The 26,190-nt window shown below is 49.3% G+C and overlaps 1 protein-coding gene across 6 annotated transcripts in view; it reads left to right on the plus strand.

Annotated features, from left to right (window-relative positions):
- The window catches only part of cyth1a (cytohesin 1a), a 22,257-nt gene extending 4,594 nt beyond the window's left edge, over positions 1–17,663 (plus strand). For 2 of the 6 annotated variants that reach the window (XM_057015952.1, XM_057015953.1), the window contains exons 2-13: positions 8,572–8,654; positions 9,705–9,769; positions 10,526–10,592; positions 11,173–11,291; positions 11,939–12,019; positions 12,099–12,211; positions 12,705–12,853; positions 12,931–13,043; positions 15,605–15,683; positions 15,759–15,827; positions 15,916–16,070; positions 16,184–17,663. In XM_057015952.1, the coding sequence (XP_056871932.1) occupies positions 8,572–8,654; positions 9,705–9,769; positions 10,526–10,592; positions 11,173–11,291; positions 11,939–12,019; positions 12,099–12,211; positions 12,705–12,853; positions 12,931–13,043; positions 15,605–15,683; positions 15,759–15,827; positions 15,916–16,070; positions 16,184–16,262 (1,172 nt within the window). In that variant the 3' untranslated portion in view covers positions 16,263–17,663. Of the gene's footprint in view, positions 1–1,327; positions 1,560–4,902; positions 5,194–8,571; positions 8,655–9,704; positions 9,770–10,525; positions 10,593–11,172; positions 11,292–11,938; positions 12,020–12,098; positions 12,212–12,704; positions 12,854–12,930; positions 13,044–15,604; positions 15,684–15,758; positions 15,828–15,915; positions 16,071–16,183 lie in introns of those variants that run through there. The other 4 variants (XM_057015948.1, XM_057015949.1, XM_057015951.1 and 1 more) reach the window with 3 other exon arrangements.
- Positions 17,664–26,190: the final 8,527 nt, after the last annotated feature.

Consider the following 26,190-nt stretch of genomic DNA (forward strand, 5'->3'; position numbering starts at 1 on the left):
GACATGCTTTCCTGTGAAGGAGCCAGTTAACGAATGGGAGGAACCACTCAAGGACAAATTACATAAATAACAGCAGCTGATCATGTGACTCCTTGTTTGATCAAAGAAAAGAATAATGAGAGTTCTCTTAAATCAACTAATTAAACTTTTATCTGTCATTAACTAGTCATCTAAAAGCTGGGGAAATGCATGAGTAAAGCTAAGGGAGAGAGTGTCATTTTTCATCTTGTTGGAAAATATAATCAGCTGCATATTTTATCTGTCAAGACAAAAGCCTTAAGAGCATCAGAGCGGCTTTTTGCGTCACTCATTAATGTCAAATTTATTCCATGGCTCATTTTGTGCACTGGGAAGTTGCAAACAATATGCTGACTTCAGTTGTTGATCTTTTCATATAAAGGTCAGGTGGTTTTCTGGTTTCATTTCTCGTTCCGGCTTCTGTAGCCCAGTTTTGCCGGCGGTGCCCTGGGGAACGCTTGAATTCGAAAGCAAGACTGAACTCAGTTGAGCGGCTTCACTCACACTGGCTTCATTGTCAGTTGTTAGATTAGGGCAGCACAAGTGAGGCATTCATGGGCCACAGCTCGAGTAGGAGTGACTCAGATTAAGTGGCTCGACAGAGTATAGCCTGTCAAAGCCTTGAGTCATGGTGGTGTTCCACTTGAGCCACTATGGTATGTTGGTCCTGATGTCGGTCCTTATGGAGGTTTTTCTGATATGATCAGTTTCTCTTCCACATCAAAAACACCTGTACCAGCTGTAATAGCAGATGTAATACATCGAAATGTTCTGCTGTAAAACTGACAGACTTTTCTGTGCTGTGTGTTTCCAGGTCATGAATGGTGCAGATACAATTGTGCTGCCTGTGGTGTTCAGGCACACTCAGCAGCAGTGAACTGAGATATCTGTGGGTGTCATTCAAACCATCCCTGCCCCCATTCAACACACACCCGTGTGTGTGCGAGCGTGTGCGTGTGTGTGAGAGTTTCAGTCAACGGCGAAAACCACACGTTCGGTTTAGGCAGAGTCAAGTTAGCAGCGGTTGTGAACTACTACCAGATATTATTTAAATTCCGGAGCAAAAAAATAAAGCAAAGTATTAACTTCATTATCAGGCCATGCGTTATTTTGAGACGTTAATATTTTTGTTATTCTAATTTCGGCCCCATCCTTTAAATTCCATCGAACGATCTATCCCAGTTTGAGGAGAAAGACCTTGTCGACTACAGTCGGTGACAGCGTAGTCGCGGTGTTGTTTTATTTTGAAGTTGCTCCCGGAAGTGTGCCCGTGCTACTCAGCCCTCTGACGGAAGAAGGCCCCGCGAGCAGATTGGCTGTTTAAAGTCCTCCGGCTAGAAACCACTCCCTGAAGCTGTCGACAGCGCACGTACCTTAGAGTATTCCGCAACTCTTTTAAACCACAGTTATTAATCTTAAACAACCCATCCAGTTTTCGAAATCCCCGTGTTTAGTTTATTGAAGGCCGGGGAACAGCTGAAACTTTTTGAAGATCGGACCCCAGGAGCTCAACATGGTGTTAAAGTCGGAAGACGGCGTAGGTGAGTGAGACAGCCGAGGAAAGCCATTTTAGTTGGCCTAATGCCGTTGAAATAAACTCCTCTGACTGCTGAGTTATGGTATATAAGTACGAAAAGTTTACAGGCTGAGAAACCTTTGCTTATCGGCGACATTTTCCCATTGAAACTTCCGAAGCCAAACAAGCGCGATCTGGCCTTGTTTACATAGCTTACCCTTATATTATATATATATTACACAATTACTGTGATCCCATTGTTATTTCGACACTCAAATCTCAACGTCTTTTTTATTATGATGAACAAAACACACAATAGTTATATATATATATACATATATATTGAGTACTTGTTTTTCACGTTTTCCAGGTCTGAATTGTTAAGTGTTGGTTTGTTAATTGGACACATTTGGACGTATAAAGCAACACGCTGTGTTGACTGGGACATTTGTCCTTTTGTGGTGGACATTTTACACCAGCTTTTATTCCGCACATCCCAGTGTCATTTTTCAGCCCTGCAGCAACAGGTGTCAGACCACTCGCCCAGCCACAAGAAAAAATAAAACGCCTTCTTGATGTTAAAAGTTCATTTCTACCTCCTGTTATTAAGTTCTCCTAGACTCTCATTCTTTTAGTGCTTTTAACTGTATTTAAAACAGTTCTGTGTAGGATTCCATGAATAATTATCTTTGAATATAACAGTTTGCACCTCCTGCAGAAGCAAACATTGATTCAAAGCCTTTGTTTCTGAGAATGGTGCATTTATCTCGGCCACTTTTGCAGAATTAATTGGTACCTCTGACATGCTTCACCTTTATACATCCCTCAGAACCGCGAGCAGTCTCCGGCTTCTACGATCCCTTTCTACGCTACCTTTGTTCTCCTCATGGAGACGTGGAATGTCCCGTGGCTGGGCTGGCACACGTGGGCTACAAACACATGAGAGACGGGAACATTCGATTCTCTTTGAGTCCATTTGTCTCTGCCACTTAAAGGCGGGTGGTCTGGGAAGTTAGAGTAGTCGTCGTTAATGGTTTTCTAATGAGTGGTGCTGAGAGCTCTAATGGGCCCCCCAGAACAATGTGCCCTGGCACTGAGGCCCTGTGGTTTGATAATCGCCATCAGCTCCCTGTAATCATATTTCTGCCCTCTTTCTGCATTAGTGGAGTTCCCATTATGGTTGTGCTGTACACTGCTGAGTGGTTAAAAAAAAGACCCCAATTTACATTTGTGAAAGCGTAAAGAGAAAATGCAGGTTTTAGCCACCTGTTGCAGACGCTGTTGTTGAGCTAAGTAGTCATTTTTAAATCGAGAGGTGACAGTGCTGTCTGGCTCGTGACGGCGCTGGTGACGGTGCAGTGAAGGACGGAGTCATCTCGTGTGTTGCCATATTGTGTTTTTGGATTTGATTCTTGCCTTCACATGTTTGTCGTTGAGCTGGCCTGTGATAAGACTCGGCCTCCGCTCCACAAATGGCTCCAACAAAGCCAGAGTTTGAAAGTCTTGGGACGCTGGAGACTTCAGTGGCAGATGTCTCAGCCTTATTTCGTACAACTTGTCTCACTGTCTTCATGAATTACATTTGCCATTTACTCCCTACAAACGGTCCTCAACGAAACAGGAGCAAAGTCAAACAAGTAAATGATCTTGAACATCAGACTGGTCAGACTGGGAGCCCTCTTGTGCCCATAGTTGCCATAAGAGATGCCGGTTTCTATGTATGAAGAAAGCTGATTATTGCCTCTTCCTGCAGGATGGGCGGGGGCAGCCTCGGCTCTCCCCTCCTCCTCTGAACTATGTGAACAAACAGGAAACCGCGTGTCTGACTGAAAGCGGCCTCCCACGTTTGACGTGTGGGTTGACGTTTTTTCACCGCTTTACTGCAGAAAAACGACACGTAAACCGAAAAATGAACAAACGGGGAGGAGAAAACAGAGGTTTCTCAGCATGTGGGTTCTTTTTTTTCTTGAACCCGATGCTGGGCGTGTCCTGTTGGAGGTATTGGTAATGGAGGATGTTGATAGCAGGACAATCGCGATAAGAATCAAGGTCGGCAGCATCAGAGGACAAAGGGGTGCATTGTGGGTAGAAACGGCGCTTCCGCTTTTGAGGAAAAACATCAAGAAGCCTCTAGATCAACAGCTAATGCCGAGAGGTGCCAGTGAAACTGGAATTCTTTTGGGAAGCGGCTCTTTTGTGTTCACAGCGATGCGTGCAGCAGCAGGATGTTGATGCGGCAGGCTTGTGCGTATGTTTGCTTTACACTGAAGCTGTGTGTACAGCGGCCAGCCAGCTATACGTTCTCCGGCTCCAGTTCCCAGCCAGACACATCCTCTGGCCCATGCATTCCTTTACAGCAGACGCAGAGATAACGACGCCATTTGTCTGTTTTCCTGAACCTCTAAAGCCGCTTCAGGACCTAAAGTCTCGTGTGTCTGAGCTGCAAGAGTGAACGTCATCACAAATATTGATTTTTATCTATATTTCTTTCCTTTGTGCCTTAGTCCTAATCTATTGACGTGCTCATGTTGATTTCATTTTTCCTACAAGGCACTGAGACGCCCCAGAGGGAACGTGCCCGATCTTGACCTGCCAGGAATCTGAGGAATTTTATTTTTTTTATATGGGATTCAGTCATATTATAAATGGAATTTCTAGAATGTTGAACCTTTTTTCTGATGAATCTAAGCTGCAGATTTGTGGTGTATATATTTCCATATATTTCATGTATAAATCTGGCACATTGCCAGTCCTTCAGGATCGTCCTTGCAGCCCGGTGAGACACGGTCGATGCTGGGACCAGACTGCAAAGGAGCGGAGCAGAGGGCTTCATTCTGACCCGGAGTCAGACGTGTGCTAAGAGCGCGGCTGTCGACTCCATCCTGCAGATGTTAGGGGAGCGCACACACGTGCAAGAACATCAGGCTGATGGGCGGGAATGCCGGGAATACTGCATGACGGATCCTAATCTCAGGATAGGGGTCACGGACGACACTATTGTTCTCAGCGTAGAAGTGATGAGGGTAGCGTGACCAATCCCATGATTTATTATGACGTCATTCTGCCCAGATGTGTTCGTCCACATGTGGTGCTTTTTTAATAAATATTTCAAGCATTACCCTCACTGAAGGTCCTTTACTCTAAAAATTGGGCTGAAGCAAACGACCGGAATGAACGGCGTCCATGCACACGAGCAGCGCTGCACATCCCCGCGCTCGCACCACTGTCTCACAACTCGCTCGCTCACACCTGCACACCGCTGTAATCACAGCCGCGGCTGTCACATAGGCAGACGCGCGCTCCTTGTTGACATGTGCACAAACGGCAGAGACAGGAGTGACCACTGGGGGGAGCCTTCATGCTAATGGCAGCAGCGGAGAGAGCGAGTCGTTAAAACGAAAGCGTGGAGGGAGCGAGGCAGCGAGCAGCGGCTCCCCTCCCTTCACCATCTGTGCTGGTGCGCTGCGAGCTGCTCCGTACAGCGCCGAGGAGTCGGCACTTCTGCTCCGGATAAGCGGAGGAGCGGGCTCCTTCCCGCCATCAGCTCGCGCGATGTGGACGTCTGGCCATTCGCCAGGGCTGTTTCTCTAACTAACGAGGGGAGCAGAGGAACTTTCCGGTCAGAGGAGCGGCGCTAAACGGGCATTTGTTTCACACAGGTTTGTGTCGCTTTGTTTCCTCTGCTTTGGGTCGCTTCTTCCTTGACTTTATCCAGGCGGGCAACGCTAACGATGACATGAGTGAAGCCAGACAAATGTCACGCCAAGACTGAAGATTAGATGGCGGTGATCTGACTTTCGGCCCCCACGGTGGGGGGGCTTCAGTGAGCTGCTCTGTCACTCTTCAGCCTGGATTGTTGTTGTGTGTTTACGGCTGTTGATCGGAGCTTGACTGATGGTTCGGTCCCGGTGCCGCAGGCGGAAGACCAGAGTCTATGTTTGACTTTGAGGTCGAGCTGCAGCGTATCTTGATGTGCATCTTGAAGCAGCAACTGGCCACACAAGTAAATCTCAGGATGCTGAGGCGGCCAGTCCTCAAAGAGGAAGAATGTCCTCACAAAGGGACGGCTGTGATCGTCCCACTACTCTTCCCACCGTCTGCTCTCCTGCCATTTACCGTCCCACGCCTCCTCAGCCCAACACAGGCTCCTTCTCCTCATTTATGTCCGGTTGCCTCACCACCTCCTACCACTGGACCAGGTCAGGTCGGGTTCTTTACTGGCTCATACTGGTGGTCTGTTTCAGACCGTTTGATGGTTCAGGGGTGAAATGCTCATTGTCCAAATTAAAGATGGAGGCATTCTTGCTTTGTTTTAAGCTTTCTATGAAGGTGTGTGTGTGTGTGTGTGTGTGTGTGTGTGTGTGTGTGTGTGTGTGTTTTGGGGGTGTTTCAAATATATATGAAGCAGAGCTCCTTTGGGATTCAGTGCACTAATGAGATTCCATCTCAGAGATCAGAAGATGAGCCTGTGCATTTTAAATGATGGGATGTTGTTCCATTTAAAACATCTGGACTGAACTCGGAGCTCTGGTGCGTGTGTGTGTGTTTGTGTGTTTTTTCCACCGCTCGCTTCGGATCGTTCGTACGCGGTACATTTGGTGGCCAGTGCATTAAACCTCATCACGGAGGAGACGGCTTCTTCTATCTCGGGCTTCTCATCGATTCAAACGGAATGATTGGCGCCCACGGGGCCCCCAGGGGGTTGGGTTCTGCAAGCAAACTGTCCACATTACTGTAAATGAGCAACAGATGCTCCAGGACCTGTGCATGACGTGACTCTCGCCACCAGAGTCACGTCTGAGAGGGAATACGCACCAATGCGGATCACTGCCCTCTCCATTGATTCCACGTCAATATTCTGGACCAGCAATAGAGATGACAGGACTTGAGTTTTCCTTGGTTCCCCTGCATCTCATGGGTTTATGACTCCGTGATTGAGCTGAATAAGGCTCGGCATACAGCCACGCTTTCAATCACCGTGTCCCCAGAAAGGTGCTCGTTCAGGACCCGTCAGTGTAATCAGACCAGATTGGTTTGAAAAGTTTCATCCTCGTTTGTTTGGCTTCTGTGATTATTCCGGCTAAGTGATTGAACCAAACTAAATTTGATTGCATCCATCTCTAACCTTCGCACCTCTAACCTTCTCCTGGACGCTATAATATACTCCCTTTTATAGACGGATGGTTTTATGCCCTGCATCTTGAGACGGTCTCAGCGAGAGGCTTTTTTAGTTATTAATTTTAATTCAACCTGTCTTCTTTGAGAGGAGCTCCCCGAATTGGGTCAGACCTGCAGGGAGGGGGTGGCTGAGCGATCCTAGCACTCAGAATTCTAATTTCCTTATGTTCCAAGGAGAGTTCTTCAGTGATGTGTGCGGGGATGAGACGTCTCCTCCGTCGGTAATCAGGCTGTATTAGTGGGCCCCGCCGCTGTGGGAGCGCCAGCTATATTTGGTGTCTCCCTGGATGTTGACTCCCTGCTCCTCTCTGCTGACCCAGCCCTCTCTAAAAATTGCTGCACGCTCCTCGTGCACACGCAGAAGTTAAACAAACACTGGACCCTTTGATTTCAAATACGCCTCAGGGTTCAGATTTAGACGTGCGGCGAGTTAAACTGGTCCAAAGTTTCAGAGCTGAGCGGGCACAGAGATTATCATCAAAAGGAACCTATTTGGCCGGTTTGACGCAAATTTAGGTTAAAAGGTACTCAGCTGTGATGAGGCCTGGAGCCATGGCGTGACAAAGCCCAGATTATTCTGTCCCACATTTGGCAAAAGGTGCAGATGCATATTTCAACTCAGTCCACTTAAAAAAAAAAACAATTCTAAGGTGGATCAAAAAAAAAAAACAGAAAAAAAATGAAACGCGCATGATGGTGATGTAACATTTGAGATCTGGAAGGTTCCACAGGCAGACCTTTAATGTCGGTGTGTGGGTGGGAAGCATGTGCAGGTACCTGGGCCCCGGCTGTCCCCTGTTACTCCATGATCTCCCTGAACCATCACTTTTTCTGAACTTTAAATGAGTAGTGTGTGGGCGGCTGGTGTTTCATTTTCAGGCTGCGCGTGACTGCTGCCTCTGAAGCCGAATATAACCAGTCCAGATGAGGAGAGCTCCACATTGTGGGTGTTGTATCACCGTACTGGGGTTTAATGAGGTCAAATGAAATTGGCACAGTTAACTCCACCTACTCACAAACAGGTGCTTTCCCCCATTCTTCTCTATTTTGCATTAATCTGTCTAGGTCAGTGCCACTTCCTGTTTTCGAAACCGCCTCTTTTTGCCCGTCTCACCATGACAGGGTTTCTAAATGAGAGGGAAGCTCCCGAGCAGAAGGCAAACATGCAGAATGTATCTGAAGTGGATGGGACTGCACCATAGGAGGCGGTGTGTTCTGGGAAATGACACCCACTTGGTGCAAACCTCACGGTTGGGGCTTTTCCCGTCCTTGATATGGTTGGATCACTTAAGGTGGAGTCAGGAGGTGGTGTTGGATGTCCTTTTTAATCAGTCGGATCATGTAGGTGATGCCGGCTGGTGTGTGTGTGTGTGATGAACCCTGTACTGATGCCCATTTTCCTATAAGGTTCTTGAATGACAGACTCACAGAAATTAAGATCCTAAAGTTCTTCCTGGTTCCCGGTTTCAGGCACTTTCTAACCAGTGCCGTGTTAATGGTTAGCAAACATCAGCCCAGTCTGCCGCAGCCATTAACCTTTGAACCTGCTGCTGGATGGAAGGAGAAGCAGCTCCCGGCACAGTCAAGGTTCAGGGGTCTTAGAAATGTCTCTAGACTTGCGATAGAACTACCTTGCTGGTTCAGAGGCATCACTGCTAGTTTAGCATTGCGGCTAATTTATCAATAAAGGTTCACCCATGCGCTCTTCTCCACTCTAATAACTCTGCCTTCACCCCTCTGTGTTGAAATAACTTCTGATCTCAGCTACATTTGGAAATTTGAACGTGTAACGGGAGAAAGATGAGAAATAGTTAAATGAAATATTAGCGGCTGCTGTTCTAATCCCTGGTTTTCCACAGTGCCGGACGACCTCACGCCAGAGGAACAGCAGGAACTGGAGAACATCCGCCGGCGAAAGCAGGAGCTACTGGAGGACATTCAGGTAAAAAGTCTTCTTCTCTAGTTGTTTCGTGGAACACAACAGCTCCTTAATTTAAGTTTGGACCTTATGTTGGCTTTGATGAGCTTCTTGGGGAGATCATTTAGGAGGAATGTGAGGCATTTCCTGCCCTGTGTCCTCCTCAGGACTTCTGTTTGGTTTTGAGTTGTGCAGATCTGCCGGTGAATGATTGATTCGCTTGTTTTTATTTGAAACGTGGCTGCGCAGTATGGAACACACAATGGCTGCTGAAAACTGATCAAGTAAAAACTGAGGCAGCCGCAAATGCAGCCGCTTCCGTCGCTCTCAAATCCCGAGCGAAATCCGGGATTCAAATCGGCCCTGCCAAATTTCCCTAAAGTGGTCGGTTTGAGTCCCGTCCAAGGCTCATGATAATGTTCCGGGCTGTTGCTTTGACCCGAGGGCACAGCTGATAATCAGAACTGGCTGTCTGGGTCACTCCCTCACTGGTGGGGAGACGTCTGCCAGATTCCTCGGCCCCCGCTGGTCCCCCCGGCCCCCCCTGGCCCCCCCTGGCCCCCGCTGGCCCCCACGGAGGCGTGATGTGACACTTTCTCGTTTACGAGCCTGGTCCACTAATGCCGCCCCTCCCCCTCCCCTCATTTTGACCCCACTCTATGGTCTGTACCCTGACCACCCTCCCTCCCTCCCCCACGCCACGACCACTTGCTTCCCTGCATGAAGACAACTTTTGTTTGCGGACGCAAGCATCCGAGGAATGCAGCTTGGCCTGGGAAGCACAGATGTTCACTCTGGAATCACCCGGACAGACGCCACGCCAACACCCGTCTGAATGAAGAGGCCCGACGTGCGCGATCAAAAACGCTCAACGGGAAACTCGGACTGTGGTTGATTAAAGGCGGTGCTTTCTGATCTCCACACTTGTCGGTGAACGGGGAGGAGAGCTATTTAAAGTGTGTGTTTTTGACTTTGCATGTTGTTTGTGTGGGTCACACCCTGGCCTGCGTTATGAGACACAGATGATGACTCCATGCTACATGCTAACGCTCCACATCTCCGTCTTCTCCGCAGCGGCTGAAGGATGAGATAGCAGAAGTGAAAAGTGAAATCGAGAACCTGGGCTCCACAGAGGAGAGGTAAGCACCGGGGGGGGGGGGGGGGGGGTCTCCACCCTCCTCACCTATCACACACACGCGTAGCAAACAAAGCCTCCAGTTATTAATGTTTGATAGCCTCACGGGTCATCTCAACACATATACTCCCCAAATCGGCCGTGCTTTTAAGGCAGTTTAAATGTTTCATCAGCCCCCCCCCCCACGATGGGGGCCTTATTGAATAATGCAGGGGGTGTATAGACCACAGCAGACAATGGCCACTCCAAGGGGAGCGAGCACTGTTTGGCCTACTCACCAGAACAACATTCCTGGCCTGTCCAGAATGCTCTCGGAGCACTTTCTCCTGGATCTAAACCTCATTCCAGTTTCCTGCCTGTACTTGTGATCAAAGATTCCTGAAAACCTTTATTAAGGCGGCGCTGTAGACTGTTTGACTAAGTGTTGGACTTCGACTGACTCACGGCAGCGGAATGCCGGCGTGATTAAGTCACTGGGAAGTAATGGTGACCTCTCACTGGGAGCAGTGGAGAGGTAACCATGGTGATGGCCGGCACGTTGACCCTAGAAAAACGCTTTGTGAGAAGTGAGACGTTCCCATATGCCTGATGGTAAACTAGTAAACAACACGCTGTCCAAGGGGCCGGAGAGAGGAGAGGCCGTCCTGTGCTAACAAATGGAAAATGTTATCAAACACAGACATTTATTTCAATGTTGATGAATGAGGACAGTTCCAGCCCATGAAATGATGTGGTTTTCAATTCTGTCTCGTAATTCCAGGAAAAACATGCAGAGGAATAAACAAGTGGCCATGGGCCGGAAAAAATTCAACATGGACCCCAAAAAAGTAGGGAAAGATCCCCTGTGATTCCTTGTTTTTTCTCCACATGAGCAATTTCTAACCCAGAGTCCCCTCTCTGTCCCCTCTCTGTCCCCTTTCTGTCCCCTCCTGTCCCCTCTCTGTCCCCTCTCTGTCCCCTTTCTGTCCCCTCTCTGTCCCCTCTCTGTCCATCTCTGTCCCCTCCTGTCCCCTCCTGTCCCCTCCCTGTCCCCTCCCTGTCCCCTCTCTGTCCCCTCTCTGTCCCATCTCTGTCCCCTCCCTGGTCCCTCTCTGTCCCCTCTCTGTCCCCTCTCTGTCCCATCTCTGTCCCCTCTCTGTCCCCTCTCTGTCCCATCTCTGTCCCCTCCCTGTCCCCTCCCTGTCCCCTCTGTTTCCCTCCCTGTCCCCTCTCTGTCCCCTCCCTGTCCCCTCTCTGTCCCCTCTCTGTCCCCTCCCTGTCCCCTCTCTGTCTCCTCTCTGTCTACTCTCTGGACCCTCTCTGGACCCTCTCTGTCCCCTCCCTGTCCGCTCTCTGTCCCCTCCCTGTTCCCTCTCTGTCCCCTCCCTGTCCCCTCCCTGTCCCCTCTCTGTCCCGTCTCTGTCGTAGGGGATCCAGTTCTTGATTGAGAACGACTTGCTGAAGAACACCAGTGACGACATCGCTCAGTTCCTCTACAAGGGCGAGGGCCTCAACAAAACGGCCATCGGGGATTACCTGGGAGAGAGGTCAGGATGGAGATGGGTGTTGTTCCGTCCTCTATAGAATCACACCAACATCCACGCATGTGCGCCGGACGAGCATCAGATTACCGGAGCATATTTTCCATTTCGCGCTCCAGGACACACCCGTCCTTTCCCAAACTGGGTTTATTGCTCCCACGTTTAGACCATCTTCACAAGAAGTCACCCCTTGCTCAAGAGCGCACATCTGTTTTTGATGGTCTTACTCACCCACGAGGAACATGAGCGTGCATGTGCCTGAATCACTCTTCAGACTGCTGCTCATAGTGTCAACACAACATACAGGAAGTAGTAATATTGGCTGAGCTTGGCTGTCTGGAACTAAAACCAATTCATCTCAAGAGAGCTGTTTTAAGACTGTTATAAAGTAATTGTTTTATAGTACAAATAGGCTGCTGGAGACCTGATTGGTCACTTATCCAGCCAGAGTGGTGACTAGATATGAGTCAGAGGCCCTTCCCATGATCCCACAGGGCATATTGTTTATCCTGAAGAGTAAGGTTAGGAATGATGTCATCGGGATTAAGTGAAAATATGTGAAACTGTTTTTTTTTTTTATATGTGCGTATCAAAAACGTGTTGGTGCTTGTGTGAATCAGACCAGGAACGCTGTCACGTTTTCTCTCCTGCAGAGACGAGTTCAACATCCAGGTCCTCCATGCTTTCGTGGAGCTGCATGAATTCACTGATCTCAACCTGGTTCAGGCCCTGAGGTAAGCTCCGCCTCCACGCCTTCTCGCCACATTTCTCGCCAATTTGCACCCTGATGTCCGGTCTCCGTCCCCCTCGCAGACAGTTTCTGTGGAGTTTCCGACTACCCGGAGAAGCCCAGAAGATCGACCGCATGATGGAGGCCTTTGCTCAGCGCTACTGTCAGTGCAACCCAGGTGTTTTCCAGTCAACAGGTTCGTGTTGCCACGCCAACACCACTCAGCTCCAGGTGCAATGAAAGATATTGACTAGGACGGCCATCGACCCTCCAAACGAAAGTGTTATTTAGCCGACCACTATTCCGCTGCAGTTGACGTGTAAGGCATCGTTATCTGGCTTAATGTGCACAGCAGACGAGCGGCCGACGAGCGCCGATGCAGATGGACGTGAATAATGTATGGAGCTCCGCAGCACCTCGCGGGCCAGTTAATGTGCCTCTGTATCGGCCGCGTGCTGACTGCGGACTCCACGTGCAGCGCGCCACCCACACGCAGCCTTTCGCTTCCACCCACTCTGCTAGCTAACGACGTTCCGCTCCGTCCTCTCAGTTGGGCTATGGTCCCATAAGTGCAGCCCTTGGTTGCTGCTAATTTGCATCCCTATTTAAATACTCGCGTCCAGCAGTGGCAAAAGCTCTCTTGTCTTTGGGGAAATTGCCACTTTTGTTTCTGTGTGTTTGTGCCACAGATACCTGTTACATCCTGTCCTTCGCCATCATCATGTTAAACACCAGCCTCCACAACCCAAATGTGAAGGACAAGCCCACGGTGGAGCGATTCATCTCCATGAACAGAGGAATCAACGATGGGGGCGACCTGCCTGAGGACCTACTCAGAGTCTGTAGCGTTCAACAACCTCTGCCTTTTCTTTTAAACGTTTCCTCTATGCTTACGGTTCGTCACTTTACCTCCAGAACCTGTACGAGAGCATCAAGAACGAGCCTTTCAAGATCCCCGAGGACGACGGCAACGACCTCACGCACACTTTCTTCAACCCGGACAGAGAGGGCTGGCTGCTCAAACTGGGTGAGTTCCTGTGCAAAAGGCTCCACAAGTGTTGAAACGCGTTAAAAACGTGCCCGTAAAGTGAAAGCCGGCGTCTCCCCTGGGGTCTGCCCTGTAACCTGCGTGCCGGTGTGTGTGCGACTGTGCTCAGGATGGATGAACACATGTTGATAAATGTGTGTACCCGCTCGACCTGAGACGTCCAAAGATGTCTTCGCATGAATTATGGATGTGGCCTTAAGATCGGACCACCACTCGTAGAAGCCTGTGAATTATTAATGATGGGGCGTGTTCAAGTGCAGCTATATGCTAATAGTGTTTTTACAGCTAATACACGTTACGTATTTACACACAAACACTTGTATCACAACAGACCTTTTCCAGGATGTCAGCTGAACTTTTAATTCTCTGTTTTCTCTGAGATTTCTCCCTGTTGTACAGATTCACAATGAATTTAATTCAAGCCAATCGCAGCCACCCAAAGCGAAAATCAGCGCTGTGAATCTTTACAACCAGCTGCACCAAAGAGAGTGTAGAACTACTGTCCTCAGCTACTCCAAATGATCAACGTTTTAAAAATAATTGGGGTGATAGGCTCTATAATTTACTGGATGCAGAAATAAACTACAGAGGCTATTTTGTAATGTAATGTTTTGCAGGAGCGCTCCCCCTTGTGGACAACAGACATATTGCATCTGTTGGCCAGTCCAGAACTGAAAGCTGTGAAGCAGTACATTACAGCCTCTCTAATACCAGATTAACTGGACTGTGGTGAAATATTTCCTCATTATTTAATTTGATTTCATTTGTTTCTTTTCTTCCTCGTTTGTTTGTTTGTTCCCATGATTTTGGCTGTTGTCTTTCCCCAGGAGGTATGTACACCTGTTCTTCCCAAACGCTAGTCCATCTCTTCAGCTCTCAGGTGCTTTTGGTGGTGCGCCATGCTTTTGTTCTCTCCCTCATCTTAAACATTGGCACAGGGGTTTTATCTGTTTTATTTGTTTATTTATTTGACCTCTCCTCTCTCCATCCACTCATTCGAACCTGTCTGTCTGTTCCATCTGTCGTTACGGTGGTGTGTCCGTGCTCTTTTATCTCTGTGGGTGGTTGACATCCGGTCACAGGGTTCATTTGCCACCCGTGGTTTGGGCTCAGGAGCTGATGCTTTGTGACCACTTTAACAAACAGTCTGGGCCTCTCTTCTCTGTGTGCTGTGGTAGCCGCTCACTTTGATCTGTTTTTTTTTTGGAAGCTGCAGTTTTCTTTTTTCAGGCGTGCAGCCGGCACCACAAAGGGAATTTTCGCTCGACCTTCCAAATTGATGGCGAGCGAGTTGATCTATTGGCTTTCTTTGTGTTGGTGTCCGGCTGCGGGGAAGGGGAACACTGCACCTTTTCTGTAATGCAGCTATGCTCTCTTCATACTTTAAATGGATCTGGAGGTGAGCCTGGGGTGGTGCTGGACTGGAGCGGACTGGACCACGACCAAAATCGGCATCTTTAATTTAGGTCTGGAGCAGAAAAGTACTCTTTTATTTGCGCATCAAAGCTGCAAACTATTTATTTTCTTTAAATCTGAGTTCTGACGCTCCGCCCGGCTGCTCGTCCAGTCCGGCACCGTCCACGCACCCAACATCTGCAACTGCCTCTCAGAAGCCGACGACACCGTGATGCCGATCGCGGCCCCTCAACTCAATTGGCTCTGTTGATTCTGCCACGGCGCCCGTGTCGTGTTCGTCTTGCTTTTTCCGTGCCAATATGCCTCCCAACGCCGGTGTAGCAGGGGGCTCTGCGCCCCCTCCGGGTCAGCGGCCTGTCAGACGCCTGCTGGACTGATGAAGATGATGATGTGTGTGTTCTGACGGGGGATCATATACAGTCCTGATGCTGCTATATGATTAAACGAGTGTGTAAACATCTTTGTAGCCTTTTTTTCTCCTGGTAGATGAGTGTCAGCGTGCAGCTACTAACACCGGTGGTGGGATAGACGAGTCTAGACCAGGCTAGAGGCTTTGGGGCCACTTTGGGGGCTCCTGTCAATGACTATGAAGTGACCGAGCAAAACCAACACAGGAAATTCAAGTCTGGGATATTGGAGCGTTGCCCCGGGCTTCCCCACCCCCTCAGTTTGTTGGCATCTCATCCTCCCAAAGAGAGAAAACCATCTGGTTGTGTGATCAGGTTCCCCCCTCAGAGGAAGTACGGGTGACAAACGGGGGTCAGGGATCAGCTGCATGTCAGCAAGTTAACAGCCCGCTGGGCATAAAAGAGTAGCCATCAGTCGCTCTCACTTCATCTGGTTGTAGGTTGAGTGACATTATTGAGTCTTTATCACGTTAAATGTAAAGAATTCACGTCGAGTCAGTCAGGTACGTTTGCAGGACAGGTCAGACCTGCTCACGGAGGCTCTGCAGTGAGAGCAGCTCCTGCTGCGACGCCAGTTTATCCGCACAGAGCCGTCATCTGTCTGTCTGCCCGTACATCTGTCCGTCCGTCCGTCTGCCGCTGCTCGCTCTGGTTCCTCGGTGTTCGTTTCTCTCCGCCTCTCTGGCTGCGCTGCTCTGACGCTGGCTCCGTGCTCCGCAGGCGGACGGGTCAAAACCTGGAAGAGGAGGTGGTTCATCCTCACCGACAACTGCCTCTACTACTTCGAGTACACCACGGTGAGTACCGCTCGGGTCGTCACGGCAACGCAGCGACTCCTCCAGCACTCAGTCGTTGTTCTCGCATTTATCCAGGACAAAGAGCCCAGGGGGATCATCCCACTGGAGAACCTGAGCATCAAAGAGGTGGAGGATAAGAAACCTGTGAGTACAGCGCCGCCTGCTGGTGAGGGTGTGGACGATCGCGCCATGTGGCACTTTTTTTTAACCTCTGTCTAATCCACACCCGCAGAACTGCTTTGAGCTTTTCATCCCTGACAACAAGGACCAGGTGATAAAAGCATGCAAGACAGAAGCTGATGGACGGGTAGTGGAGGGCAACCACACCTTCTACCGCATCTCTGCCCCCACCGCTGAGGAGAAGGAGGAATGGATGAACAGCATCAAGTAAGTTTGTAACCCGGTTTGTGACGGCCGGGTTGATCCTCATCTCCAGTCTATGCATGTGACCGAGGAGCCCGAGCCTTCTCCCTCTCACACCTCCCTCTTTGTGCCCCCAGGGCGGCCATTAGCCGGGACCCCTTCTACGAGATGCTGGCCGCCAGGAAGAAGAAGGTGTCGTCCATGAAGAGACATTAGAACTTCTCAGGCTTCCAGACTTTGCACTTGACAGGGAAGGGGGTCCAGGGGAGGCTCTGCCCACGTTTGGGCTGAGGCGGACATTCACCCTGACCTCTCCGGGGAGGGTAGAGGTTCTCCAGGATGCATACGAGCTCAGTTTCATGGTTCTGTAGACAAACAGGAAGCAGAGTTCTCCTGTCTGACTTCCCTTCCTGTTTATGAGACTGAACCTGTTTAAATCAGCAAAAAAAAACCTTTTTCATGCTTTCACAAATGACCCCACGTAAACGAGACGCCACGTTTCAACTCAGCCGGTCTGATCCAGTGTGGAACCCAGTTATTCTGAAAGAAACGCCCTTTTTTGATGTGCTTTAATATATTTGCATAATATTGTGTATATTTTCTACAGCTTCTACTGTCAGTTCCTCTGTTTTTGGTTGCTTGGTGACAATATCTGCAGGAGGCTCTTTGTGGCTACACGTTTGTCACTTTTTTTTTATTACTAAATTTGAAAAACCTATTTGCCGCTCAGGAGATTGTTACAGTGTTCTGAAACCTTTGGCATCGACTCTCGCTTGGGTTCGCAGCGGGATGAGGTACGGGCCTCGTCTGCGGGGTCTCGGCCAGCCGCTCATTTCCTGCAGACTCTGGGGACGCAGGTTAGTTTCACCCCTGGCGCTTTTTTGTTTCCCATAAAAGAACTTCTCTGTGTCCCAGTAGCGCAGGACACTTCTTATTACTGTATCGTGAAAAAGGTTATCTACTTTTAGTTGTTTTTTACTGCTGCACAGTGCCTGGTGCTCTATAGGTTCAATGTGATGAGAAAAGCTGCTGGTTAGCGATGGTAATTCACAGGAAAAAAAAAGAATATTTCTCTGTCTTCTGCCTTTTAATGGTCTTTCCATGGGGTTATTTTACTATTTTTAACCTGCATGTGTCATTTCTATCTCCCAATTTGCTTCGTCTGCTGCTAATTCTTTATATATTGGGCCATTAAAGGGGCCGTAGATGCTTTAAAGCAGCAAAATATGACTGATTCAATAAGTCAGTGTCTGTAGACCAAAGAGACTCATGCAATTGGACATTAAATTTGACATTAAATCACCAAAACTGTCAAAAATCTTTAATTGCAAATCTGATTTAGGTTTCTGCTGTGATGGAGTACAGGTATTTTTTTATTTTTTTTTAAGTCATTCATCATCGTGTTTTCATTTCCTCATGATCTGTGCCTGTTCTCTCCTGATCAGGAAATAAGGAAAAGATGCTTATCAATTAGAATTCTAGACAGTATTGATTTATTTATCAAGTTGTACATACCTAAATGTATAGTGGGTAATTTTTTTAATTAGTTGTGCCATTTTACCTGTAATGTCTGACTCGAGGTTTCTGTAGTTACCATTAAATCGAGCTGAATTAAAAGATTGATTTGTGTGCGTGTTAAGCGGGGTGTGTCCAGCAGGGGGCAGTGTGCGACAGGGGCGCCGCTCTTTTCTCGGCTCGTTCCTCTCATCGGATTTGCACTCTGGCCAAACCAAACACTAATTAATTTGAGGTTTTAGGGACGCCGAGCTGCTCTGCGACGCTGAACGCCAGAACAACTTTCCAACTCGCAGCCTTTCAGGGGCCCGATTCTCTGCGTCACTGCGGCCCCGTTCGAGAAGCGCATCGACCGTCGGGTTTATTTACAGCTGCATAAAACTCTGCCGAGCAGCCGGCTTTTAAAGCACCAACGCGGATGAGGAACGTTCAATATTTACAAATGAATGTGTATAATATTAAATGAGGCCCAGGAACGCTAAGGACCCGCGGCTCCTGCTCCCAACCACTCCCTCGCTTTTAAACGCAGCTTCGACGAGCCGCCTGCACAAATCTGCCCCTTAAACCTGACCCCCGCCCCCAAATGGTGCAGAAGCTCCTAAGTTTACGCGTGTTTATTTGATAGAATATACTTTTTTTGTTGTTGTTGCTAAATCGAATTACAGCTGAACGGAGGGTTGGGGTGAATCGGTGGTGCGATCTGGCCGCGACCTGCGCAGCTTTGCGGTGTGAAAGGATTCGTTCCAGATGTGCACCAGGACGCAGTGAACGACCGCCCCATTAAATGGAATTTGATGGTGAAAACAAAGCCGGCAGATTACCCGGAATCATTTCTGCACAACTGCACTCCAGCAATGTTTGTACTCCTGCTCAGGTATCCGTGCTTGGATCTCGGTGCAGGATCAGGGAGAGGTGAGTGGGGCCGATGGGAAGCCGGAGCCGCGTCACCACAGCAGGAGGAAATAAGGGGAAAATGCCCACACTCTAAGGGTGTAAGGCTGGACAAGGGGAGGAGGCTGCACGCCCCCAGAAGAAAGTAGATCCCCCAAACCAAAACTGCTGCTGGAGAGGGAAAGAGCTCAGAAATGTGATGTGGAGCTGCAGAATGTCCACCTGACCTCGCTGGCATGGGGAGTGCGTGCGGTGAGGTCACCTCTCCGCGGTCGCATCGGCGGAGAGGCGAAGGCCTGCAGTGGGCCGGGCAGCAGGATCCTCCTCCTAAGTGGAGACATGTGAAACCAGTCAGGCTCCAATTAGGCCCAGACTGTTTCCCAGAAGCGCTGGAGCCCCCCCCCCCCCCCCCCCCCCCTTCCTCCTCCTCCTGCCTACTTGGGTGAAGGAGCACCCCACAGTGTCCGGACCTGACCTGAGCTGGTGCCAGAGGAGCCTTTACTCAGCGTGGCAGCCCAAGAATGCACACGCGAGGGAGGAGGGGCAGCAGGGGAACTGTTGGGTTTTCACGCACGCGGCGCCGCCTGTGGAGTTCCGGTAAAGGCCCGAGGTTTGCACGGACACATGGGAACCAAGTGTCGACGCTGGAACCCGTCCACCGCAGCGCTTTTAGGTGGATTCTGAGTTCAGGTGCGGCGGCGTCCGGAGCGCGCTCGGTTTCCTGGAAGACGGACGCTGCTCAAATCTTTCCAGAAAATCTCCCGGTCTGCAGCGGCAGACTGCATCAATCCTCGGGGCAGGACTTCTGAGAAAAGGAGTCCTCAAAACAACCACAACACAGTGTCCCGGCACATCCCCCCCTCCGGCCCCCTCCACTATCCCTTCCAGGCGCCAGGCCACCCGTTTTTCTCCCAATTTCTCTGCAACAACGCCACCAAAATGCACCATAAAAGGGGTTGGATCAAATCCCAGCGGGCGCGTTTGGCCTCTGCGTTTGTAGGTCATGTTGCTTGATCCCTCCCCACCCCCCCCCGCTCACCTCGGATCGCTGTCCTCAGAGAGTTCCCATCACTCGAGCGGTGACACACTAACCTAAGTGATAAAGGAAGTCCCAAAGTTATGGAGGCGATTCCAGGTGCAATCATCGGAGCGCATGTCATAACTTTACAGCTCTGCTGTAAAACTCGTGCCTATTAAAGACTTACCGGACGGACATTTGAGCAACTTCCTGGCAATCGGAGGTTGCAACTGTGAAAATGTAACTTCTTTTTCCTGCATTCAGCTCGGAGAGGCTTGAATGGGAACCGTCTGAGTGGCATATCAATTCGATTTACGGGAAAAAATGTCTTCGTTGGAGGGGTTGAACTTGTGCCTCCTGTGACCTGAACAGACGCGTGTTTGTCCCAGCAGTAAAATGCTATTGTGTTGGTTTTTTTTCTCACATTCATTGTGGGTGGCTCAGATTCTGGGAAAAACAGCCTTTTTTTCAGTTCAGTGTGAAACGAAGCATGTTCTCTCGTTTCCTGTGTGGTTGACGGGTGTTAGCGTGCACTTTAATACCAGCACATCCTGAACGCTGATCGCGTGCGCTTGTGCTAGCGGGTTTCTGGAAGGGGCCTGAATATTTACGTACGTTTGGGACAGAGCGTACCCTCCGGCGGAGCTCAAAAGCCGGAAAAATGGGGAAGCGGGAGTTGTCATTTTGGAGCCGCTCCAGGAGAGTTTCCTGTCCGCTGGGAGCACCAGACTCCAAGGAAAACCACCTGGGATGCTAACAGAGACGTGTCCCAACGCTCGGTACCTGTTGAAGTGTCTAATCTGTCGCTTTAGCCCTATTAAAGCTGCATTTCCAGCGTTTGTTTCAGATAGGAACCTCTGGGCCTTTGTCCTGCTCCAGCCACCTTGGAGAAGAAACACATGAGGGCAATTGATACAAAGCTTCTCTTATTAATAATGAGTCATACAGTGAACAAGGAAAGATGTGCTTAAAATGAGAAAGAGAATTAAGGTTAATTCTTCCATTGTCAAGGCTGATGTGACACAAAATGACGTCCGCGGTTTCACAAGTAACCCCTGATTACAGTAAATGCTTCTTTGTTCCAGACCCACGGGCCATTGGTGTCACTCTGGTTCTGCTTTTCCAGGATCTGTTGACAGTTGTGACATTAAAAAAAATAAAAAATAACATTTTTTGCTGGTTTCCAGAGAACTCTGTCCAAGAGTTTCCAGTGAAATTGCTTCTGTCCTTCGTCAGAAAATGACGTCCATCATTAAAATCCTTGTGAAATGATGACTGAGGACATGAGAGTGTCCCGTGCACTCCAGCCCAGAACACACCTGCACCAGTAACAAAGGGCTCTATTGAAGCCTGCCAATGGATTTAATCTGATGATGTGACCTCATGCTGTTTCCTGTGAAGACACTATGTGTAAAGCCAAAACACACACACACACACACACACACACACACACACACACACACACACACCACACACACACACACACAACACACACACACACGCACGCACACACACAGCTTTTGTTGTGAGACCTTTGCATAGACTTACTGATGACTTAACTTAATCGCTATTACCTTTAGCACAGTCCTTCACACCGAATTTTAATGATCAAAATGCAGGAACCTGCTTCCCTGATTGGATTTCTTAAGTCAGGACCCCACATATGCAGCAAAACAAGCAAACAAACACAGATCCACCGCTAATCATCCATCTTCTAGCTGCTTTTTCCCTTGCAGGGTTGCAGAACGCTCGCCTCTATTTCTACCTTACCTTTGAGCCTACGCTTTCTCTTTGAACTGTAACAAGGTGAAGCGAGCCTTCATCTGGTTTAACTGCAATGCAGGGTCCTGGTGGCAGGACCCACGTACACGGACCCACGCGCGCAGAGGGAGTCGTTTACTGATGGAGGTAATTGCAGGCCTCAAAGCCTTCCTCTGGACGTCTGATCCAGGCTGCGGCACCCTCAAGCATCTGTAATTGAGTCAGAACCTTCTCCACAGTGTGGGATCCTTTAAATAAAAGGCCAGAGATCTGTCTCTGGACTTACAGACTCCCCCCCCCCCCCCCACCTGAGTGTATCAGCGCTCTTATCTGAAGGGTGAACACTCAACTGGTGTGTCAACAGAACATGCGCACACCCGCACATGTCAGACTTACCGGCACACCGGGGGATCATGTTGCTACAATTGTGACTATGAGGAAGTGTCTGCCTTGGCGAGCGAGCACGTGGGCGCGCTGGTGCACGGGTGCACGGGCTCCCTCCCGGGGAACACAGAGTGTTGTAATGGTGCAGAAGGCGTGCGTGTATAAATACGCATGAGCTCATTCAAACGAGTTCTCGGGTGACGGCGGCTACACAGATTTATTAGATTTCGCCCACTGACATCAAGCAGCTCTATTTCGGGGTTTGGTGGGAAGCGGCGGCCATTTGTGTCCCGGCTCCCGTCGTCTGCCGCGGTGGCCGGGCCAGATCGGCAGCCGGCGTCAGATCAATCCCATTATCCGCCGTGACGAAAACGAAATGTTTTGGGCTGCGCCCGATCGCGGCGGCTGGTTCTGATCAGTGTAACGCGGCAGATGTGGACTCTCCAGATGCAGCCCCGGTGGTGCCGACGACTTCACGCAGTGCGTCTCAGCCAGAACGTGCTGAGATCAAAGAGTGGCGGATTGAGGATCAGGGCGGCGACACGGAGGCCTGCAAACACGTGGCAGATGCAGGTTCTTGACTTGGGTCAGAACCAGCAGCTAGTTTATCTTAGCTAGGAACTGCTGACTGAGCTCAATGATGTGCAACAACTATCATTATTATTATTATCCTATTATTATTGTTGTTCTTCATATTATTATTTGCAATCCCTCAGAATGGAAACGTCTTTAAAGGCTTAAAATATATTAAAAAAATAGGAATCAGCAACACCACATTAAAATGAGCTCAGCAGCATTTTGCATTAGTGATGAAATGATTAATAAACTCAGCTAATCTGATATTACCGCTCACAATGTGACCCGCAGGCTAACCTCGCACGTTTCAACTCCACCTTTCCAGTAAACGACCTGAGTGCTTAGCGACCGCAGCTGAAGAGAAATGTCACTCCTGCTGGAAAATGTCCCCCCTTCCCCCCATCGGTGACATTCGCCTCTCTCTCGCGTGTCTCTGCGGTACAAAGGCCCTCGACCCGTCTCTGCTCTGACATGCTGGAGTTGGATGTCACAACAGCCCCATTGTGTAAGGTGTGTGTGATTTGGAAAGACCAGCATCGGCCTTGCGAGAGCTGCAACCTCTGTCTAAATAAAAGCGGCGGCCGAAGCTCGCAGCTGAGTGTCACACGGCAGAAACGTTGACTAATGTTGACGAAACATTTCCAGTTGCAACTTATCGCAGCGGCGCTAAACATTCCTTCGGCCTCACTGGATTCTGCCAGGAAAGTAAGCGGGGATGACACGAAAACAAGCGCTGGGAATTGACCGCGTTTATCTGGGCACTCTGAAATCCTTCCGCCCCTCCCCCCACACATATGGCCCTGGGCCCTAACCTTGCGGGAAGAATTGAAACCAGCCACTGACGGAGCTGTGTCAACTCCAACGCCCCCCCCCCCCCCCCAGGGAGCCATGGCAACATGCCGTCATCATATCAGAACTCAAGCAATCTTTCTCGACAATGGTGGGGGCCATTTCTGCAGGGTGTTCATTGTGGCACTGTTAAATCTATAGTCAGAGGCGGAGAATCGCTTGTTCAATCTGGCATTTATTTGTCACCTTATTCAGATTGAAACCGAATTGGAACCACCGGGTTTAAAAAAGAACAAAGGGATCACATGTCACGATGTGGGCGTGGACGGAACACGTTTGAGAGCTCCAGGTTCTGCTTTTAGCTCTTCCCAGAAGACAGCTGTGACAGTGACGACGCTCTGGGCTATTATTAGCGCCGCGTGCTGTATGCTAACCGGCGCTCTAAACTGACGACTTTTGCGCCCTCCAGTACCAATCAGGTGCTAACCCTGGATTTTTTTTCTTTTCCAAGAGTTTAAAGATCTCAATCAACACTTTTACACCTTATCTGCTGGTTCAATGAGGCGTTACACAAGCATTAGCAACAGATGAAGCCCCGCCAGCGTTGCACCACCACGCTAGCATGACTGCTTGGTAAATGATGATAATTAGGCCTGTTTTTCTTTCAGCAGCGATGCTCAGCAGAGTTACACAATCATGGACAAAACGACCTTGTTCTGAATTCCAGTCAGCGTCTTGCAAGTTAAGAAAGAGGTTGCATCACGACCCAGGTTAGCAAACTGTCCAAGATTCCTGACACCTTTGAATTATGAAAAATGGCATTTAGTTATTTTTTTTAAAGAGAAGAAACAGCAGTATTGGCATCTGAGGGACTTTTTTGCACCAGATGGATTTTGCTTCGTCAGGATGAGTCTGTTAAACCAGTCCTGTATCACGATGAACATCGAAAACTCAAGTTTTAAAAATAATGTTGAACCCGACTGACAGGAAACCCACGAATGGACAAACAATCACAGGAAAACAACCCAACAAAAACTGGCCAAGCAATGACCAAAACAACTGATGACAAAACCACAGAGCAAACATGTATATGGGGGGGTGGGGTGGGGTGGGGTGGGGGGGACTTGAGAGCCCAGGGTCATAATGAAAGCCACCTATTGCCACCATGCACAACACACATAAACCCAAACTGGCATTTCCACTTTTGTGGGGCTTGTGGCTCATTCTCATCTGCTGCGGTGAAACGCAGCACTTCCCATAATTCAAAGAATTAGTAACAGCGCGACGCTGACAGCGACACGGGTTCCAGGAAGTGATTAGTGCATGATTAGCGTTCACAGAGAAGCCACCAACGAGGAAGGTCTGGGGAGCGATGACATTGAACAAGGTAGAGATGTGGGAAGTGAAGAGACAGAAGTGCCAAACTTCCTGTCTCGGTAATGAAACACACCGAACTGGAATGACTGACGTTCTGGGAATGGCTGCAGTCACTCAAGTTCCATATTTCCTCTCCCAGAATATCCCGGTAAAAGATTTTTGGAAATTGTAAATGTAGACCCGCCTCCGTCTGCCGCGATCAGCCTATAACCAGGCAGCGCTCTCCAAATATTTGCTCAACATTTTCTGTCGCCACTTTCCACTTGAGGATTTTGCCATCTCCCCTCTGAAACAATAGTTTACGGGAACCATGAGCTGGCGTAAAGTTCTGACTCAGTGTGGGAAAGAATAAACAGTCGTCATTTTCCCACCAAACAGCGGTTTGGACCGCCGGACAAACGGAGATGGCGATCCGCTTTGCGTTGGGAGTCAGACTACGTGACAGCGTGCGGGGGCTGGGATCAGCTCACCTCCTCTGTCCCCTGGTCGCTAGGATGCTACGCTACGCTAAGGAGCTAGCTTGGCCTGCCAGAACCGTTTGAACAGCCATTTCCCCAAAGACGTTGTGAGCAAAACCATAATATGGGATTTCTTTCTCTCTCCACGCTCCAGCCAACACATGGCTCAGTTTCCCTTCCATTGACTCCCAGAGTGTGTGTGTGTGTGTGTGTGTGTGTTGGGGGTGTAGAATGTTAAAAACATGCCTCACGCTGATGACACAACAGACTTTCTGGAAACAACTCAAATGGTTGTGAGGCTGTCCTCGCACCCCCCCCCCCCCCCCCCCCCCTCCCCGATAGCCTGCTGGTAATCAGACATCACCTGACTCACCTCTGTGGACACAGCTGGCTTTCACCAAAGCTCGTCGGTCTAACTCGTGTCCTCGGCGATACCGCTCAGAAGCAGCCTCGCTGGATCTGTTCCCGGCCGGCGACAATTAGGTTTGGGGGCAATTTGTGGCTGATTTATGTTTTTTTTTTAACTGATAAACCGCCACCTGTGAATGATTAAAAAGGTCTGAGGTGGCGCCGGGAGGGAATGTGAAGAGGAACAGTCACCTGAGTTTGATGGTGCTCATTGCTGAGTCAGCATGAGCACTCCATCAGTCACTGGGGTGTTGCTAAAACATAGGTCTTGGCACGGTTCTGAATTCACACTTCCTCTATTGACGACCAGGGACCGGTGCCGTGAGTTGGAATTCAGAGGAATCTCTCTAATCTAAAAATTCCTTGCTGAAGAAACCCCGGAGAAAACTCTGGCAGAGTTCCCCCACACTGAAAAGTGGAAATGGGTGGGTGGTTCCATTCTGGGGGAGGGGGGACATGTGGGTTTTAACATCATGTTCAGTCTACGTGTTATTTAGGAGATAAAAACCTCTGGGGAGTGGACTCAACCCGACCCTTAAATATATGCTGCTTTTAAATGAGTGTGAAGTTCTTCCAAATATGGCGGTCTTGAGGAACTGCTATTAAGTGTGAATTTCTCAGAAACACACACTCCCTCGCAGACACACACATTACCTCACGCTAAAGCAGAATTACAAACAAGGAAAATCACCCGAGTGAGTGATAGCAGTCATGTGTGAGGCTTTAAAAAGGTGTCCGAATGTCAAGAAGAGCTGAGCTAACAAAGGTAGTTCTTGCTTGGAAGTCCTCCCTAACTTCGTTTTGGAAGAGCGGCGGGGGGAGGGGCCCTTCTCATAGCAGGAATCTTTGAGAGAGAGAGAAAAAAAAAGATAAATACATGCTTCCTGTCAATCTGCCAGGAGAGAGAGGCTTTACTGGAAAGGAGAGGGGGCGGAGCCTGCTGCTCTTTTATGTAAGCCCTCCTCCG

The sequence above is a fragment of the Takifugu flavidus genome, chromosome 18 (assembly GCF_003711565.1).
Source record: "Takifugu flavidus isolate HTHZ2018 chromosome 18, ASM371156v2, whole genome shotgun sequence".
Classification (NCBI taxonomy): Eukaryota; Metazoa; Chordata; class Actinopteri; order Tetraodontiformes; family Tetraodontidae; genus Takifugu; species Takifugu flavidus.